The 20401-nt window shown below is 47.3% G+C and overlaps 1 protein-coding gene across 1 annotated transcript in view; it reads left to right on the top strand.

The window, feature by feature from the left end:
* Positions 1–20401, top strand: part of LOC115079628 (dedicator of cytokinesis protein 2-like) — a 991955-nt gene that overhangs the window by 311142 nt on the left and 660412 nt on the right. The window contains 1 exon segment of the mRNA XM_029583335.1: positions 15696–15821. Coding sequence (XP_029439195.1) covers positions 15696–15821 — 126 coding nt within the window.

Raw genomic sequence — 20401 nt, 5'->3', positions numbered from 1 at the left:
TCAGTAGCCTTGCGGTGGTGGAGCTCCAACTCCTTGAAATTGTTTTCAACTTTTTCTGGGGGTTTTCTGCATCGGATCCCCCTTTGCGTTCGGTTCCTCCATTCGGTAGGTACCCTTTTTTTTTGCCTTTCGTTCTTCACGGTCGATTCCTGACTTCTGCACCGTGGTGCCCATCGGTCATTGACTGTGCATCGGCCTCTTTTTTTCGATGGCGTCATCAGGTTTTCGATGGTGCCCCCAGTGCCCGCGGACCATGTCATCATGGATCTGCATGAGGTATGTATACTCTGCTTGGGTGCCTCACACGACGTCTGAGGGTGTTGTTTGTGTGACCAAATGACCCCCAAAGGGTGTCGAGCGTGCCTGGATAAAATGGAGAAGCTCTTCGGGTCTTCTAAACCTTCCACTTCGGCTTCAGTATCCTCGACGCTCAAGGACTGCGGGAAGCCATATCCATCTCTTCCCCCAGCGGTCTCACTATCCAGTACCCCTAAGGATCGGGGAGAGGGAGATCGATCCTTGGTGGTCTCTCCCCTCCCACTAAGCTTGGGGTCCTCGTCATCCTTGGTGCCTGGGAAAGACTGGGCTGGGCACTGGGGAAAGACCGGGCTGAGCGCCGGAAATCCAGGAAGCATCAACACCGGTCACTGTCTTGTCATAGTTCCAGTTCTGGAGTGGCATCGGTGGCTGCCGAGCTGCCATCAAAGTGGCACCAGCCACTGGAGGCCCCATCCTAAGGTGCCCCCAGTAGCCCAAGGCAACGGTGCAGGGTGCCGTGCCCTACCTCGTCTCCCTCCATCAGTTCTAACCACCCAGGACTTTCAGGAGGAGCTGGACCACAGGGTGCAATCGGTGGTGCTCAAAGCGCTGCAGAGCGTTGAGCTGCCAGCACCACCGGCACCCATAATAGTGCCCAAGTCTTTGCCATCGATGCTGGCACCCCTGCTGGAGCATCTGGACATCCTTCTTGGCGCCCTACCGACACAACCAGTGCCAGAGAGGCTTTCGATGCCTCCTTGGCCACCGACGCTGTCCACTGGAGCGATCCCGATTCCCAGGTCCTCCCGGGGGTTCCATTGATGCTGTCAGTGCCCCTGCGGCCTCTGGTGCCCTTGGGGCCCAGGCCTGCTGCTCCTCACGTCCCCGTCCTAAGCATCCAGGCCCCAGTGAGGAGGACCCGTGGGGCAATGACTCTTCGGACTCATCCTCTGAGTTCTCTGACGACCCCTTCTTGGAGCCTTCCCCGCTGGAGAATGGCATCGGTCTCCTCCTGAAGACTGTTGTTTGCCAGCTTTGTAAGGACAATGGCAGAGGCCATCTCCTTCCAACTCCTGTCGGAGGAGGATACCTGTCACAAGATGCTGGATGTCCTCCAATTCATCAATGCTCCCAAGAAAATCGTGGCGGTGCCGGTCCACAACATCTTTAAGGAGCTCCTCCTCCGTATGTGGGAACACCTGGTGTCTGTGTCCCTGGTAAACAAGAAGGCTGATGCTACCTATCTGATGCAACAGGCCATGGGCTTTGAACGGCGGCACCTCCCCCACCAGTCGGCGGTTGTGGAGTCCACGCTTAAGAAGGCTAGATGCTCCTGGACACATGCTTCTGCCCCTCCGGGGCGTGAACACAGGGAGCTCGAAGGAAAGGAAAATGTTCCAGGGGGCCATGCTGGTGGTCCGCATTTTGGCCTACCAGCTATACATGACCCAATACAACCATAATCTGTGGAAACAGGTCCAAGACTTTGCGGAGCGCCTTCCCCAGCAACAGCAGGAATCTCTTGCAGCCATTGCCATTCTGGGCCTTGAGGCGGGTAGACACAAGGTGAGGCCTACCGGTGACGTGTTCGAGACCACAACCTGCCTGGCCACCGAGGGTGTCGGTGCCAGACGGTTGACTTGGCTCTGAGCCTCAGAACTACGACCAGAGGTTCAAGACAGGCTCGCAGATCTCCCCTGTACAGGCGAGAACCTGTGTTGGGAGTTAGCAATCTGTTAGGGAGCTGCTATCTGTTGGGAGTATCAATCAGATAGGAGTTAGCAATCTGTTGTTATTTAGGAGAGTTGTGGGTGGATCCTTGGACCAGTGGCAGATGACCACGCCCCCAGGGGAAGATCCCGAGAGGGACCACCGGTCAGGCTCAGAGTTAGGAGATAGACACACACTAGTTCTTTTATTAGACAGTATACTGAACCACCAGAGGTGGCAGTAGTGAGCTGGAATGCCCAGCTGGGCAGTAGTCCCTCAGATACTGGAATAGCGATCCCTGGAGGCTGAGCTGTAGAGAAACTGAAATATAGTGAGTAGGCAGGGTATGCAGAGTACATGTACCGAACCTGCTGGTAACACTCACACAATGTCTCATAGAAGCCCAGGAGCTGGAATGTATAGGCCCTCGAGGAGCGAGTACCTGGTTCCAGGGAAAGCTCTGAGAGAGTGATGGTAACTTACTGAGGTAGTTGGCAGTGATGACTTCCAGGCAGAAGCAAATACAGAGCAAGTCTGGGAACGAGGGCCCTCGAGGAGCGAGTACCGGTTCCAGACTGTCACCTGAAAAACAAAGGAGAGAGCGAGGCCCCCGAGGAGCGGGTACCCCTGGTAGGTCTGAGGAGGCAGAGTAGCTTAGGTAGAGTAACCCCTTGCTAACTTGATCTGTTAGCAAATTCTAAGACCTTATATATCCGTCGCGGGTGATGTCATCTCAGGGGGATGCCCCTGAGGTTCGCGCCATCACCGGTACTTCAGTCGGGGCTGCGCTGCGCGCGTGCCCCTAGGCCTCCAAGAAACATGGTGGGTTGCAGCGTCTAGCCAGTCTGGGAACGCCGGAGGACTTCGGCAGAAGGACGCCGTGGCAGTCAATCTTTCCGCGGTCGAAGAGGGAGGCGCCAAAGAGGTAAGGAGGGTGGAGAGAGGGCGTCGGAAACCGAAGGACACAACAGTACCCCCCTTCAAAGGGCGATTTCTTCTTTGGGTACCAGGCTTAGGTTTTGAAGGATGCGCGAAGTGGAACTGACGAAGCTTCTCTTTATCCAGGATATTGGTCTGAGGCTCCCAATAGTTTTCTTTGGGGCCGAAACCTTCCCATTTTAGAAGGTATTCAGAAGTCTTGCCTCTTTTACAAACATCCAGGACTTCTTCGACTTTGAATTCTAAGTCATCTTCTGCATACATGACAGGTAGATCTTGAGTCTTGGAAGAAAATTCACTGAGTATGTTATAGATATCAGCAGCGATGGATGAGCTGCTGGGGACCTCACTGAGATCTTCAGTGGAAGTGGCGAAGTTGGGGAACGTCCAAAGCCCACTTCAAATTGTAACACAGTAGTGGATCTTCTAATTTGATGAGGGGACTCCTCAGGTCTTCCACTAGACGTCTGAGAATGAAGTTGCCTCCTGCCCCTGAGTCCACCAGGGCAGGAGTCTGAACCGTGATCGGTCCGTAGGTCAAAGAGACTGGGAGAGAGAGCGGAGGAGATGTCGCGGTATGGCCTAAGAACAGTCCTCCTGCAGGACTTAGGCCCGTCCATTTTCTGGACGAATGGAGCATGTGGAGACATTACGGCCGGGCTGACCACAGTACATGCAAAGGCTGTGCTTCTTCCAAAATCTTCTCTCTTTGGAGGTCAAGCGACCATGACCAAGCTGCATAGGTTCATCTGTATCAGCAGCAGGGACTACTGTAACCATCCGAGGTATAGAGATAGCACTAGCCTGTTTCAACCCAGGTAACGCCTTAGGCCAGAGTTCCTTCCCCTTGTCCCGGAGCCGGTGATCAATCCGAGTGGCCAAGGCTATTAATTCATCCAGCGAGTCAGGTGTTTCACGAGCAGCCAGCTCGTCCTTTAAACAGGTATCCAGGCCTCTGCAAAAGAGAGTCTTGAGACATTTGGGGTCCCAGCGAAGTTCTGCCACAAGAGTTTTGAACTCGATGGCAAATTCAGTCAATGATCTGCTGCCTTGCTTCAATTTCACCAAAGCAGACCAGTCGCAGGGATCGTGGCTGACAGCTGTGGGTTTTGAGGATACAACCAGGCCCCCAGCAGGCTCGTTCTACAGGCTTTTGACTGGCAGCAAGTGGGCACGAGCCAAATGCCGGTTCCCCTGGCAGTCGATCCCCCAGTCGGTGGCAGGCTCCTTTGCTTTGCCCGCAATTGGGAAGCGATCACTTAGGACTGTTGGGTCCTCTCCATTGTCCGCCAGGGTTACCACCTGAACTTCAGAGACTGCTCCCCCATGTCCATCGTGGAGTTTGCCTGCCCATCAGGTCATCCTTCAATCTGAGCTTTCTACCCTTCTAGCAGCGGGTGCAGTAGAACTGGTCCCCCGCAGGCAGCGGAGCCTCTGCTTCTATTCGAGGTACTTCCTCATTCCGAAGAGGAACGGCGGCTTGTGCCCCATTCTCGACCTCAGGGCGTTAAACAGGTTTCTCGTAAGAGAAAAATTCAAAATGGTCTCTCTGGGCACAGTGATCCTGCTCCTTCAAAGAGGAGACTGGCATTGCTCCCTCGACTAGGAGACTTACGCCCATATAGCAATTGTCCGCCACCACACGAAGTACCTCCGCTTTCTGGTGGGGACGGCACATTTTCAGTACAAAGTGCTGCTCTTTGGGCTGGCATCAGCCCCACACGTCTTCACCAAATGCTTGGCGGTGGTGGCTGCCTACCTCAGGCGTTGCTCGGTCCATGTCTTTCCATACCTGGACGATTGGCTGATCCGGAGCGACTCTCGCTCCAGGGCCTTGAACACACTGGCCCTGACTGTTCAGACCTTGCAGATGTTGGGATTTGTCATCAACTTCCCCAAGTCTCATCTATGTCCATCTCCACAGCTAGACTTTAGAGGCGCCAGGTTGGACACGGCACAAACAGGCTTTCCTGCCCAAGGACCGGGCAGTTGCCCTCTCCTCGCTGGCCGCCCTCGTTCGCAACAGCAAGAGGGTGCCGGCCCGTCTACTGCTCTGCCTGCTGGGCCACATGGCGGCCTCAGTCCACATGACCCCCTTAGTCCGCCTCTGCCCTCCTTTGCATGAAGAACCGTCATTGGGCCTTGCGGTCCCAGTGGCGGTGTCATAATCTGCTATGTTGATGGGAGGAGCAACTAGACAGGAGTAGCAATCTAATGTATTCTGTAGGCGGAGTAGCAATCTGTTGTATAGACTGCTGGAGATAGTAGTGGGTGGATCCTTGGGCCGGTGGCAGGTGACCACGCCCCCGGGGAAAGATCCCGAGAGGGACCACAGGCTAGGCTTAGAGTATGGAGACAGACACACACTAGTTCTTTTATTAAACAGGTCTTGAAACCAACAGAGGTGGCAGTAGTGAGCTGAAGTGCCCAGCAGGGCTGAAGTCCCTCAGATACTGGAACAGCGATCCCTGGATGGCTGAGCTGTTGAGAAACTGTAGGCAGTGAGTAGGCAGGGTATGCAGAGTTCATGAACAGAACTTAGATGACAACATTCACATATTGGTCTTAGGGAGCTCAGGAGCTGGAAAGGATAGGCCCTTGAGGAGCGAGTACCTGGTTCCAGGGAAAGCTCTGAGAGAGCAATGGTAACTCACAATGATTTAGACAGTGATGGCTTCCAGGCTTCTGACGAGAATCAGCAAATAGGAACGAGGGCCCTCGAGGAGCAAGTACCGGTTCCTGTCTGTAACCTGAAAAGCAAAGAGAGAGCGAGGTAAGTCCGAGGAGGCAGAGTAGCATAGGCAGAATGAATCATTTTCCTTGCTAACTCGAGTTGTTAGTAGAGATGTGAATTGGAACCGGAATCGGGAATTTTTTTGCGTGCGGTCCGATCGTTTATTTTTTTTTATTGGCTGCGCCCAAGCCGATAAACAAAAAACCCACTCCGACCCTTTAAAACACATCCTTTAGCTTCCCCCCCCCAAACTTTTTAAAAGTACCTGGTGGTCCAGTGGGGGTTCCGGGAGCAATCTCCCACTCTCGGGCCGTCGGCGCCATCTTTAAAAATGGCGCAGGCCATCCATTGCTCCTACCATGTGACAGGGACCGGCCAATGGCACCGATAGCCCCTGTCACATGGTAAGGGCAAAGGGCCATTGGCACCATTTTGATTAGTGGCAGCCGACGGCCCGAGAGTGGGAGATCGCTCCCGGGACCCCTACTGGACCACCAGGTACTTAAAAAATGTTTTTGGGGGGTCGGGAGGGTGGGGGATGTTAAAGGATGTGTTTTAAAGGGTCAGAGTGGGTTTAGGGGTTGTTTTTGTGTGCCATTTTTTCCCCCCTCCCCCAAAACGATAAGAGAACCCCACGAACAATTTTGTGGGGTTTTCCTATCAGTTTCAGGAAGCCCCCAATTTCTGACGAGTTTGAAAATATCGTACGATATTTTCAATTGTCAGAAAAATGATTCACATCCCTAGTTGTTAGTAATTCAGAGACCTTTAAATATTGGAAGTGGATGATGTCATCTCAGGGGGACGCCCCTGAGGTTCGCGCCCTTGCTGGTACTTCACTCGGAGCGCGCGCGCGCCCTAGGCTTCAGGCACATGGCGGATCTGCAGCGTTGTGCCAGTCCGGGGACACTGGAGGGAGACAGCCAGAAGACGCCGTGGCTGCTTACCGTCTATCAGACCCGGAGGGAATCACCACAGAGGTAAAGAGGGCGTCGAGCAGCAACCCATGCAACAATAAGATGGCATCCCCCACCCCCAAAGACACAGCACAGGTCCATTTACTGGAGAGGGGCCATGGGAGGAGTCCACTTTTGAGTCTGGCCTTTTCTGCAATGATATGATGGGAGAAGGCAAGGTCAAAGTCAAGAACATAAGAACATAAGAACATAAGAAAATGCCATACTGGGTCAGACCAAGGGTCCATCAAGTCCAGCATCCTGTTTCCAACAGTGGCCAATCCAGGCCATAAGAACCTGGCAAGTACCCAAAAACTAAGTCTATTCCATGTAACCATTGCTAATGGCAGTGGCTATTCTCTAAGTGAACTTAATAGCAGGTAATGGACTTCTCCTCCAAGAACTTATCCAATCCTTTTTTAAACACAGCTATACTAACTGCACGAACCACATTCTCTGGCAACAAATTCCAGAGTTTAATTGTGCGTTGAGTAAAAAAGAACTTTCTCCGATTAGTTTTAAATGTGCCCCATGCTAACTTCATGGAGTGTCCCCTAGTCTTTCTACTATCCGAAAGAGTAAATAACCGATTCACATCTACCCGTTCTAGACCTCTCATGATTTTAAACACCTCTATCATATCCCCCCTCAGTCGTCTCTTCTCCAAGCTGAAAAGTCCTAACCTCTTTAGTCTTTCCTCATAGGGGAGTTGTTCCATTCCCCTTATCATTTTGGTAGCCCTTCTCTGTACCTTCTCCATCGCAATTATATCTTTTTTGAGATGCGGCGACCAGAATTGTACACAGTATTCAAGGTGCGGTCTCACCATGGAGCGATACAGAGGCATTATGACATTTTCCGTTTTATTCATCATTCCTTTTCTAATAATTCCCAACATTCTGTTTGCTTTTTTGACTGCCGCAGCACACTGAACCGACGATTTCAATGTGTTATCCACTATGACACCTAGATCTCTTTCTTGGGTTGTAGCACCTAATATGGAACCCAACATCGTGTAATTATAGCATGGGTTATTTTTCCCTATATGCATCACCTTGCACTTATCCACATTACATTTCATCTGCCATTTGGATGCCCAATTTTCCAGTCTCACAAGGTCTTCCTGCAATTTATCACAATCTGCTTGTGATTTAACTACTCTGAACAATTTTGTGTCATCTGCAAATTTGATTATCTCACTCGTCGTATTTCTTTCCAGATCATTTATAAATATATTGAACAGTAAGGGTCCCAATACAGATCCCTGAGGCACTCCACTGTCTACTCCCTTCCAGCTCACTACTGCCACCTCTGGTGGTTCAGTATACTAATAAAAAAACTAGTGTGTGCCTGTCTCCATACTCTGAGCCTGACCGATGGTCCCTCTCGGGATCTTCCCCCAGGGGCGTGGTCATCTGCCACCGGTCCAACTCTCCTAATAACAACAGATTGCTAATCCCCTGCAGACTATTAACTCCGAACTGAACAGATTGCTAACTCCAAGCAGACTGTTAGCTCCGAACGGAACAGAGTCCCTCAGTTGGGTCGTCAATCAGTCGAAGAGTCACCTTCATCCTTCTTAAGTCCTGGACTTCCTAGGAGCGAGGTTTGATACCTGAGTGGGCAAGGTCTTCCTCCTGGATGAGCGAGCCACTAAGCTGTCGACACAAGTTCAACGCCTCCTAGCAGCGTCCATGCCTAAAGTCTGGTATTCTTTGCAGGTCCTTGGCTCCTTGGCTCCATGGCATCCATGGCATCCACTCAAATTGATTCTGTGGGCGTTTGCTCATATGAGACCCTTGCAGAGAGCGTTGCTGTCCCATTGGGATCAAATGTTGGAGGAGTTCCAAGTTTCCTTACCACTCACAGATTCCGCCAGGTCCAGTCTTGGCTGGTGGCTTGTCCGAGAAGACTTGAGGGGAGGGATGGATCTTGAGATGCCTCAGTAAGTGATAGTGACTGTTGCATCCGCCAGTCGCAGATGGCTGCGACCGCTCTGCCTCACCTCACTTTTACCCTTTTCCTCCTCCATTGGAAGAATGGCTGCCTCCGCTGATGTTTGCCGAAACCCTCGGCATCTCCAAGCCAGCATGGGCGTCCCCATCCGCCATGCTTCTTCCTGAGGCCTCCTAGGGCACGCCCTCTCACACTGCCTACGTTTTTGAATAGGTCATGGCGGGAACCTCGGGGGCGGCCCCAGTGCATGACGTCAGTACCGATGGGTATTTTAACCTCCACTCCGCTCCAATTGAACGAGTTAGCAAGGACTTTGTTTTGCTACTCTGACCGCTTCTAAGCTGTTCACTTGGATTCCTCACTACACTCCGGGGTATCTCGCTACTACAAAAGCTCTGGGTACCTGCTCCTCGGGGGCCTCTCTCTTCTACTCGCCCTCCGGGGTTAATCTGCCTAACAAGGACACCCGCCCCTCAGGGGTCCTGTCTGCTTTCTTTCAGGAACCCTTGTCGCTCCTAGGTACTCGCTCCTCGAGGGCCTATTCTGCTCAGGGTATCCTGCACCTCGGACCTTGGGTCCCTCTCTTCATTCAACTACCGAAGGAAGTTATGAGCACTGCTACTCTGTGAGTATCACTACGCTCCAGCTCTCCTCATTCCACCCTTCAGGTTCACGGCCTAACCCGCACTGCGGAACACTACCAGACCTTTGCTACATTTGGGTGAGACCATCATCTACAGTCTGAGCTTACTGTGATATCGCTGGACTACAGCACTGTCCGTACTGCTTTACGTGTCCCATGGTCTCTGATAGGCAAGGTTCTCCGGGGGATAGAAGTACATCCCGGAAAGGTAATCTTGGTTGCCCCAGAGTGGCCCCGAAGACCCTGGTTTGCAGACCTGATCAATCTGACTGTGGATGGTCCTCTGCACCTGAGTCATCTTACGAACATTCTGTGTCAAGGCCCTATATTTTTCGACCAGGCAGATTGCTTTTGTCTAGCGGCCTGGCTTTTGAAAGGAGGCAGTTGGGGAAGAAAGGTTACACAGAAGATATCATTGCTACCCTACTTCGAGCTCGGAAGTAGGGTAGCAATGGTTTGGAAGGTCTTCCAATCTTGGTGTCGGAAGAATGGAGTTCTTTCTCATCATTCCTCAGTGGCTCAGATTCTGGCATTCTTGCAGAAGGGCCTCAGCAAGGGGTTGTCGTTTAATTCCCTTCAGGTGCAGGTGGCGGCCTTGGGGTACCTCAGAGGCAAGGTTCAGGGGGCAACCCTGGTGGCACATTCAGATATGGTCCATTTTCTTTGTGGGGCGAAGCATTTGAATATCCCAGTCCATCCCGTATGCCTATCCTGGACTCTTAACTTAGTCCTCAAGGTCTTGTGAGAAGCTCCTTTCGAACTCCTTAGGAAGGCCTTTTTAAAGGACGTAACTCTAAAACCGGTGTTTCTGGTAGCGATCTGCTCCACTAGGAGAGTATCGGAGTTGCAAACCCTTTCTTGATGGGAGCCTTTCCTACGCATTTCGGATTCTGGAGTCTCTCTAAGAACGGTTCCTTCCTTTCTGCCAAAGGTTGTTTCAGCCTTTCACTTGAATCAATCCGTGGAGCTTCCAGCCTTTACAAATGATGATATGGAAGCTCCTCAGGCGTGGGAATTGAGGCAGCTGGATGTCAAGCGGGTCCTCTTGCATTATCCCGAGGTCAGTAATGCTTTTTGACTCTCGGATTATCTTTTTGTCTTGTGAAGCGGCCCTAAGAAGGGCCAGAAAGCGTCCAAAGCATCTATAGCCCACTGATTGAAAGAGGCCATTGCTTCTGCTTACATTTGTCACAGTCGGCCTGTCCCAGATGGTTCGAAAGAGCATCGACTCGGTCACAGGCTGCTTCTTGGGTGGAATGTCAGTTGGTTTTGCAGCAAGAAATTTTCAGGGTGGCGACCTGGAAGTCTCTGCATACCTTTTCCAGGCATTACCATTTGGACTTCCAGGCTTTGGATGTCAACAACTTTGGTGGCAGTGTCATCCGAGCGGGACTCTCAGGGTCCCAGCCCAGATAGGGAAGCTTGGGTACATCCCAGCAGTCTGGCCTTATCCGGGTACGTACAGGGAAAGGAAAATTGGTTCTTACCTGCTAATTTTCATTCCTGTAGTACCACAGATCAGTCCAGACGCCCGCTCCTCAAGGGTGTTCAGTTTCTTGAGAGCCCGCTCGAACTGTCACTGCAACTTTTTGCTTCTGGTTATTTTACAGATTGAAGAAGGGCACAGGTTTCTCCTTATCCTACCCAGAGAGTTTAAATGTATATAGTTTATTTGTTTATTTTTTTTTTCTTTCTTTTTTCTTTGCTTGACATGCCTGTTCAATCGTTACATATTTCTACTTGGATACTATTTATACTGAGGACTTGCAGGTGGCACACTGGTTTAAGAGGGGGTGCTCTTAAAGTTTTTCTCTGTCTCCAGCTGCTGGAAGGGAGACAAAACCCAGCAGTATAGACTGATCCTTGGTTCCACAGGAACAAAAATTAGCAGGTAAGAACCAATGTTCCTATATTGATGTGTTTTCCTGAGAAATGCAGCCAGAAACTGATCTATACATGGCTTATACCAACTGTAATCCCTAGAGGTGTCTAGAAGGTACCAGGGCCATAGTGACCTTGGTGTACTGACAAGATATAGCATCTCCAATTGGAAGGGTGCAGGTCATGCTCTACTGCTGGCATAGGTATAATATGGTTTCCTTGTTGAACCTAAACCTGCGCCAGACAGATCCAAAAACTGTGATCTGGTCTTGTATACTCTCTCTAAGGAGTATCACCTCCTCTTCCTCCTCTGTTCTTTCTTTTTCTTTTCAAACATTGCTCCATGATTATCCACAAATTTATACTACTCATTTTGTCTGTCAAGTCACCACCACTCATCCACCCTCCCCAGTTAATCCCAGTCAGCTCTAGTCACACACACCATACCCCAGTTAGCCCCAGTCAGACACTTCCAGTTAGCTCCAGTCTCTCTCTCTCTCTCTCTCTCTCTCTCTCTCACACACACACACACACACACACACACACACACACACACACACACACACACACACACACACACAGCCAAACAAACAGATTTAAAGAAAATTTTAGGAAGTATTTTTCACTTAGCACACTTTAAAGCTATGAAATCTATTGCCAGAGAATGGCAACTAACATAGTGGGATTCAAAAGAGGATTGGATAAGTTCCTGTAGGAAAAGCCCATGAAAAGTTATTAACCAGGGCTTTTCTCTGAGAGTGAGATACAAGAAATAGATCTGCCACGTACTTGTGACATGGACTGGCCACTGTCAAAAACAGGATGCTGGGCTCGATGGACCTTACCCTGACTCAGCATGGCACTCTGACCCAGCAAAGACAACAATTTCCCTGTTAGCAACCCACACACTCTCCTTCTACTCCTAGCAAGCTGCCTTCTTCACTAACCATGAGAAGCCAGCATGTCAAACAAGTCCAAATAAAAGAATGAACGTTTGAATTTAGTGCGTTAAATAGCAGATTTAAAAGCATTTGTACATTCTTGATGATGTACACATGTACCTTCATTATAAAATAGCAAAGTATGCATGAACATCTAAACCATGCCCCAAATATGCCTGCTTTATACTTGCTTATTTTTCCATATGATCATGCAAATTCATGCATATTCTGCATATTTTTTAAATTGTTTGTTTGCATTTACATAGGGATGGTAACTTTCAAACCAGTGCGCAAGCACACATTGGCACTCGTGTGTTGGCACACACCATTTTATAACTTGCGCACATATTATAAAATAGCCTGGCTATGCGCACATATGCGCCCAATTTGAAGTGGTCGCATGCATGTGTGCACCAATCCCTCTTCTGCCACGTAAATTGGGATTTTTAAAGGGGTATGCGCCGAAACCATTCCCAGTTTACCTGTTTATCCACCAATTTGTCCAGTTAATAGCTAGGTCCTCTAACCCTCCTGGTTTGATAGCCTACACTGCCCCCAGTTATCCCAAACCCTTTAAACCCCTCAGAAATGTCTTGAACCTTTTATATGACTATATTTAACTGTACATATTATCCACCATGTTGTTATATTTCTTTGCTGTTACATATCCTTAACCTCCCCTTATCTTCTTTTTGCTCTTCCTCGTTAATCTGTTCCGTGTAAACCGATATGATGTGAAAACGAATACCAGTATATAAAAACTCATAATAAATAAATAAAATTTATAAATTACACATCATCCATAGCAGAAGTAAAGTTACAAGGTAGAGGACCTCAGAGTGCATAAGTATTTACGTACACATCTCTTGGCCACGCTCGAAATGCCTATGCCCTGGCCAGACTCCACCCAGACTTTTAAACCTTAAATCCGCTTAATGGTACTTCCCCATGAATACAGAGGTACCAATTTAGTAGAAACAAATTTAAGTTTATTATTGCATATAAAAAGCAATTAGGAGACCTCTGGGAGGCACGGAGTAACAGCTCCATATTTACAGAGCTATTCCTGTGTGTCTCCCTGTATGTCCGTGAGTGCTGGCTTTTTATAGGTAAAACATACAATAATCCCTAATAGGACTCCTTGAATGGGAGCATCACGTACCATGTGTCTTGTATCCAAATAAGACAAACTAAATCTAAGTACCCTGTACCTCCCTCCCATCTTGAGATCCAATTAAGGCCTAGATGAGACCCACGTATCTGCTGAGTACTGTCAATCTTCTGTTAGTTCTTTGTTCTGTCAGTCTTTCAGTCTTCTCCATCCCCAGGAGAAATTAGGAGACTCAGATTTCAGTTGGGCCCCTCAAGAGGAGACTTGGTCTGACCCAGCATGGCAATTTCTTATGTTCTTATGACTGTAGTCTGTGAGAATGTGACCTCAGCCATTTGCCCTTTGTAACCTCATGACCTTCCATCATAGGTTTTGAACAGCTCCAGATGTCTCCCAGAGTCTTGAATCTAAGTTCACTCTGAGGTCCTTATAGCCAGAGTTTCAGTTAGGCCAGAGACAGCAAAGGGTTCTGGGAAGCTGAGTGAACCAAAGTCTGAAGCTGAAGTCTTCATGTTAGGCTTCCCATATATTAAGACCACACTCCATTTTGGAAAATGAGCTGTGCACACTGTGGGAGATAACATAAGAACATAAGAAGTTGCCATACTGGGTCAGACCAAAGGCCCATCAAGCTCAGCATCCTATTTCCAACAGTGGCCAATCCAGGCTACAAGTACCTGGCAAGTACCCAAAAACTAAGTATGTCCCATGCTACTGATGCTAGTGATAGCAATGGCTCTTCTCTAAGTCAACTTGATTAATAGCAGATAATGGACTTCTCCTCCAAGAACTTATCCAAACCTTTTTTAAACCCAGCTACACTAACTGCACTTACCACATCCCCGGGCAACAAATTCCAGAGCTTAATTGTGCGTTGAGTGAAAAAGAATTTTAACCGATTAGTCTTAAATGTGCGATTTGCTAACTTCATGGAGTGCCCCCTAGTCTTTCTATTATCCGAAAGAGTAAATAACTGATTTACATTTACCGGTTCTAGACCTCTCATGATTTTTTAGACCTCTATCATATCCCCCATCAGCCATCTCTTCTCCAAGCTGAACAGCCCTAACTTCATTATCCTTTCCTCATAGAGGAGCCATTTCGCGGTTAAATGTTCTACTGTTTAAACTGTTATATGTAAAGCCTGTTGCTAATTTATTGTTTCACTGTAAACCGAGGTGATGTATATTTATACGTACCGCGGTATAAAAGAATCTATAAATAAATAAAATAAATAAATTATCATTTTGGTTGCCTTTCTCTGTACCTTCTCTAGTGCAACTATATATTTTTTGAGGTGCAGCAACCAGAATTGTACTCAGTACTCAAGGTGCGGTCTCACCATGGAGCGATACAGAGGCATTAAGACATTTTCTGTTTTATTCACCATTCCCTTTCTAATAATTCCTAACATTCTGTTTTCTTTTTGACTGCTGCAGCACACTGAGCCGATGATTTCAATGTATTATCAACTATGACGCACGCATCTCAGCAGCTTTTAAATTTTTCTTGGTGTGCACTAGCCTGACATGTGCACACATCTCCCAAATTTGGTGCACACCGGGCTTTTAAAATTCACCTTTAAAAGTGCACACATGCAAGGCCTTTTTGCGCACATGAAACTCCTTTGAAAATTCACTCCTTGGGTGATGCTTTTGGGACATGAGTTTTAAATTTGATATTTCGCTGTAGAATATGGCAGAATTAGGTGAAAGCCAGAGAGAACTGGATTTTCCTTTCACTCTTCTTCCTTCCTACCCCACTGACTCTGATAAGGCTCACGAAGGCCAATATTTAGCCACTATTTGGCTGAGCTTGTTAACCGGATAAAATTATCTAACTAACTTGGCCAAGATATTCAGTGCCATGCACCACTGGATATCCTTGACTATCTTATTGCTAGCTGATAAGTTTATCCAGCTAACTGTAGGACAGGCAGATTGCTTTCCTAGACTTATGCAACTAACTAAGGGGGTCATTTTCTAAAGGGATCGCACGCAAAAAGGGACTTTTCGCATGAAATACCTAGATCAGGGCAGAGTCGGGGCAGAGGCCGCACTGGAAGTGGAGGAGTCGGGGCGGCGTCTGGGCGGACTCCGCGACGACTTCGCTGATGGCGAAAGGTAAGACTCCTTATCGGTGCCAGTAACATGCCCAATAGCATCACCTTTCACGATGGCGCTATTGGGTGCGAAAGCCGGCAGCGATAGTACCGCAGTGGTGAGATCGCTGCCGGCTTTTGCAGGCCTGCCTCCCGGTACCGTGCAATTCACTATGGCCTGCGATTTTAGAAAATCCAGACCTAAGCTGGGTAAGGCTGAATTGGCACTTATCCAGCTGTTAAGTGATAAGTAGCTCCACTTTGGAATTCCCTGACCCACCCCTCATTTTATTTATCCAGCTAAATAGTTAGCCTGCTAAGTGGCAGCCACTTACCATGCCCACATATTGAAATAGTGCCACTTTGCCAGCTATGTCCAAATTTAACCATCTAACTGGTGCTGAATATTGACCTCAGGGTAACTGACAACTCTAACTATATAATTACACATTTCGTGTCTTTCAGGTCTCTGGGTAACCATGAAAATGCTTGTTGGAGACATTGTACAGATCAGGAAGGAATCTCCTCACCTTGTGGACAGGACAACAGTTGTGGCAAGGAAGTTGGGATTCCCAGAGATAATAATGCCAGGTATGTCCTATATTATGTTCCAAGAAAGTGGCATCCCCTGCATTTTCTTTTTAGCAATTGTAAACTCAATTAAAATAGAATTTGCTGTTTTGATTATTCTGGATAGGTATAACTTCATAATTTGTCAGTGTGTGAGCAGATGTTGGGTTTGGATGAAACCTAGATTTTTGTATTTTACTTATTTGCAGCAGGGGTGGTTCTGTCATGAGTTAGGGTGAAGTGGCTGCCTCAGGTGGCAAAATTTTGGGAGCAGCAAAAACACTCCTGGTATTTTTGGGAGCTTGGTCCCCAAAACACTCCTGGTAGCTGCTTCACCTTATTTATTTAAACAATTTTTATACCGCATTATCAACCTTTCTAAATGGTTTAAAATAAGTCATAAAAAATATAAAAACATAATCAATAGGAATCTAATAATAAAACAAATCAGACTAAACATAAGAATGTTAAAAAATGAAAATAAAAACATGAAATGACAACAACAAAATAGATTACTGCAACTCCCTGTTATTAGGCTTGCCTAAAAACACCATACAGCCTTTACAAGTCCTCCAGAATGCAGCCGCCCGAATACTCACCAACACCCACAAAAATGATCACATAACTCCGGTTCTCAAACATTTACATTGGTTACCCGTAGCATCTAGAATTGCCTTCAAAGCCCTCACCCTAATACACAAATCTCTTCACAACCAGAACATGCACTGGTACAAAGAACACTTCTCATTTCACTACAGCAATAGACCCACCAGAAAACAATATCTAGCTACATTACACACCCCCTCACCTAAGCTTACTAAACTCCGCACCACAAACGAAAGAGCCCTATCCCTAGCAGGCCCGCTTCTTTGGAACAAGCTACCTACCTCCCTCCGCCAAGAAACTTGCCCAAAAATATTCAGGCAAAACCTGAAGACCTGGTTCTTCAAACACTCTTATACCTAATATACACACATTCACTCTCACCCCCCTCCCCCCCCCCCCCCCCCCGCAGACCTGGGTCTCCAATCCTAGCTCCTCAATTACTTCTACCCCTTATATTCACACAACCACTCTAACCCCACCCCCTACAACTCCTAACCTCTCCCCCTCCCTCTCCCCCCACCTATTTTCCACCTCCTTTTCACCCCCTCCCTCTACTCTAAACTACCTCTTCCCCCTCACCCCCCATAAAGTGAATTTATCAGGACTACATATTGTATATAAAAAACTTATATATAAAAAATTTGTTCTCAATCACGTGTATATATACCTCCTTTAATTGTGGATACCCCCCTATATATCAGAATCTCCCCCTCCCCACCCCTATATATCAGAATCTCCCCCTCCCCACCCCCCCACCCCCGTTTAGATAACCTCTTTCATGTATCACACTTTTATAATTTTACTTATATAATCTAATCTGTTATTTGTATGCTCTGAATGTTCCTTATTTAATTATCTAATTACGCAAAAATTGTAAAGCCTGTTGCTCAGTTCTGTTATATGTAAACCGACGAGATGTTCCCAACGTTCGTCGGTATATAAAAGTTACTAAATAAATAAATAAATAACAAAACATAAAAATGAAAAACTGCATGGGTTGCAAATTAGGTTTCTTGATGCTATTGCTTGAGAATAAATATCTGTGAGAGAATTAACCAGAGATTGCTCATGTCATTCATCATAAATTAATAGTAGAAGGTCATAAACCATAAGCTTGATGGAATAAAAATGTTTTGACTAGTCTCCTGAACTTTAAAAGGGAGGTTTCTGATTTAATATAGCCTGGAAGCATGTTCCAACATGCATGACCTTGTACATAAAGCAAGCACTCTTGAAATTCATTAAGTCTTAATTGCTTAAAAGAAGGCATACATAGTAACCCCTGAGATTCAGATCTGAGGCTTCTAACTGGTTGGTAAATTTTCAAAGAGGCACTAATGGAAGGGGGAGCTAATCCATTTAAGCATTTAAAAACGAATAGTAAAATTTTAATTTTTAGCTGCCAGAAAATCGGGAGCCAATGCAACTCCATCAGTGCAGGGGTAATGTGTTGTCTTAGGGGAGTGCCAAAAATAATGCATGCTGCAGCATTCTGAACCAGGTGCAACAGTCATAAAATATAAGCAGGAATAGCTAAGTAAATGGAATTACAGTAACTGAAAGAGGAGAGCACTAATGTACGTAACACAACTTTTAGGGCAGAAGTACTCAAAAAAGGAGGCAATTGCCTCAAAAGTCACAGTTTGTAAAATGTGCCCTTCACAACTTTGTTAACCTGTGGGCATAAACTCAATTTGGTGTTGGTTATACCTAAATTGTGAACTTAAGCAACAATTGTGATGGGAACCTTTCTAAAAAACGGGGCTGCAGCAGAGCCCATCCCACCATGGCCTGAAGATTGAAGGACCGGCAGGGCTGTGGCAGAGCCTGTTCCACTGCAGCACAAAGATGCAAGTCCCCATAGGGCTGCAGCGGAGTCCATCCCACTGTGGGTCAAAGATGTGAGTTCTGGTGGGGCCATAGCAGACCCCCACCCTGCCATGGCCAAAAGATGCGAGGCCTGTTGGGCCATGGTGCAGCCCATCCCACTACACCCTGAAGATGTGAGGCTCGGCAGGGCTGTGGCGGAGCCCATCCCACTGTGGCCTGAAGGAGGCTCATTGGGGCCATCGTGAGCCTCATTCAACAGGCGTCCGAAGAAGAGGGGGGGAGTGCATGTAAGAAAAAGTGAGAGCCTTTGTGTGTGTGTGTTGTGAGAGAATCTGTATGCAAGTGTATGTGTGTGTGTGTGTGTGTGTGTTGTGAGAGCATCTATATGCATGTGTGTGTGTTGTGTGTTTTGTGAGAAAATCTGCATGGATGTGTGTGTGTTTTGTGAGAGAATCTGCATGCATGTTTATGTGTGTGTGTGTGCAAGAGAGCCTGTATACATGTGTGCATGTGTGTGATTGTGAGAGAGATCCTGTATGCATATGTGAGAGAGTCTGTGTGTCTGTGTGTGTCTGAGAAAAGGTGTGAGTATTTGCATGCATGTGTGTGTGCAAGAGCCTATATGTATGTGTGAATGTGTGTGAGAGCCTGTATGTATGTGTGTATGTATGTAAGAGAGAGCCTGTGTGTGTTTTTGTGAGAAAGCCTATATGCATGTGTGAGCGTATGTATGTGAGACAGCCTGTATGGATGTGTGTGTATGAGAGAACGAGGGTGTGAATGAGTGCCTGTATGCATATGTGTATGTCAAAGAGCTTGTGTGGGCATGCACGTGTGTGTGTGTGTGTGTGAGAGAGAGAGAGAAAGAGTGTATTTGAGAGCCTGTGTGCATGTGTGGGTATGTTTATTTATTTATTTATTTATTTGAAACTTTTATATACCGGCATTAGTATGCAAACATCATACCGGTTCACATTGCAACTAAAAGGCTGAAAATACAATCAACAGGGAGGGGAAACGGGAGAGTGTAAATACATAGTGCAGAGAGCATTGAAAATTACAAACATTAGATTTGAACTGTTAACAGGCTATTTACAAGAGTCTGTATATGAAGTCTTGAAAGGTAACAGGCTATTTACAGAGTCTGTATATGAGGTTTTGAAGCGAAACAGACTAATTAAAAAAGTTTATATACAATTTAGGTACCATTTATAAGGGCTGTTCGGGGAGTAGGAGGGAGTGAGGAGGATGGAGCAAGATGGAGGAAGGTGGAGGTAGATGGAGGAAGGTGGAGGAAGAAGGAGGTAGAGGTTCGTGGAGTTGGAGGGAGGGGAGGTAGATGGAGGAAAAAGGGGAAATTAATCAGGGTAGGCTTGTCTAAAGTCTTTAGTTTCTTTCTGAACTTCGAGTAGCATGGCTCAAGTCTGAGTGTGGTCGGGAGGGAGTTCCATTGTTTAGGGCCTGCAATGGAGAGTGCACGATCCCTTGTGGCTGAGCGGTGGGCTTTTTTTATAGGAGGTATTGAGAGGGTACCTTTGTTGACATATCGAATGGGTCGTTCAGATCGTATGGGGCAAAAGGGTTCATCAAGCCAGTTAGAGTTGTGGGAGTAGATGGATTTGTGCACCATGGTTAAAGTTTTAAAGAGAATACGGGATGTTATGGGGAGCCAGTGGAGGTCTTTGAGTATAGGAGTAATGTGATCAGCTTTCTGAGAGTTGGTAATAATCCTGGCGATAGCATTTTGGAACATTTGTAAGGGTTTTGTAGTGGAGGCGGGTAGTCTGAGAAGTAGTCTAGCTTTGAGGAAAGAGTGGCTTGGATGACAGTGTGGAAATCATGATAGTGGAGGAGGGGTCTGAGTTTCTTTAGAATACTGCGCTTGAAGAAACCTTCTTTGAGGATGGAGTTGATCTGTTTTTTTAGATTGAGTTGTTGGTCTAGAATTACCCCAAGGTCTCTTACGGTGGGTTGGGACGATATGGTGTTGAAGGCTGGGTCATTGGAGATCAGGGGTTTAGGGGGTTGGTGAGGAGAAAGGAGGAGCAGCTCTGTTTTGGAGGAGTTTAGGGCAAGGTGGATGTTAGTGAGAAAGTCATTTATAGCGGCGAGATATGTGTTCCAGAATGCAAGGGCATCAGTAAGAGAGTTGTGAATGGGTATGA

Source organism: Rhinatrema bivittatum, chromosome 18, assembly GCF_901001135.1.
Source record: "Rhinatrema bivittatum chromosome 18, aRhiBiv1.1, whole genome shotgun sequence".
In the NCBI taxonomy this organism is placed as follows: domain Eukaryota; kingdom Metazoa; phylum Chordata; class Amphibia; order Gymnophiona; family Rhinatrematidae; genus Rhinatrema; species Rhinatrema bivittatum.
Note: the sequence above shows the minus strand (reverse complement) of the source record. Positions and strands in the feature narration are given on the sequence as shown.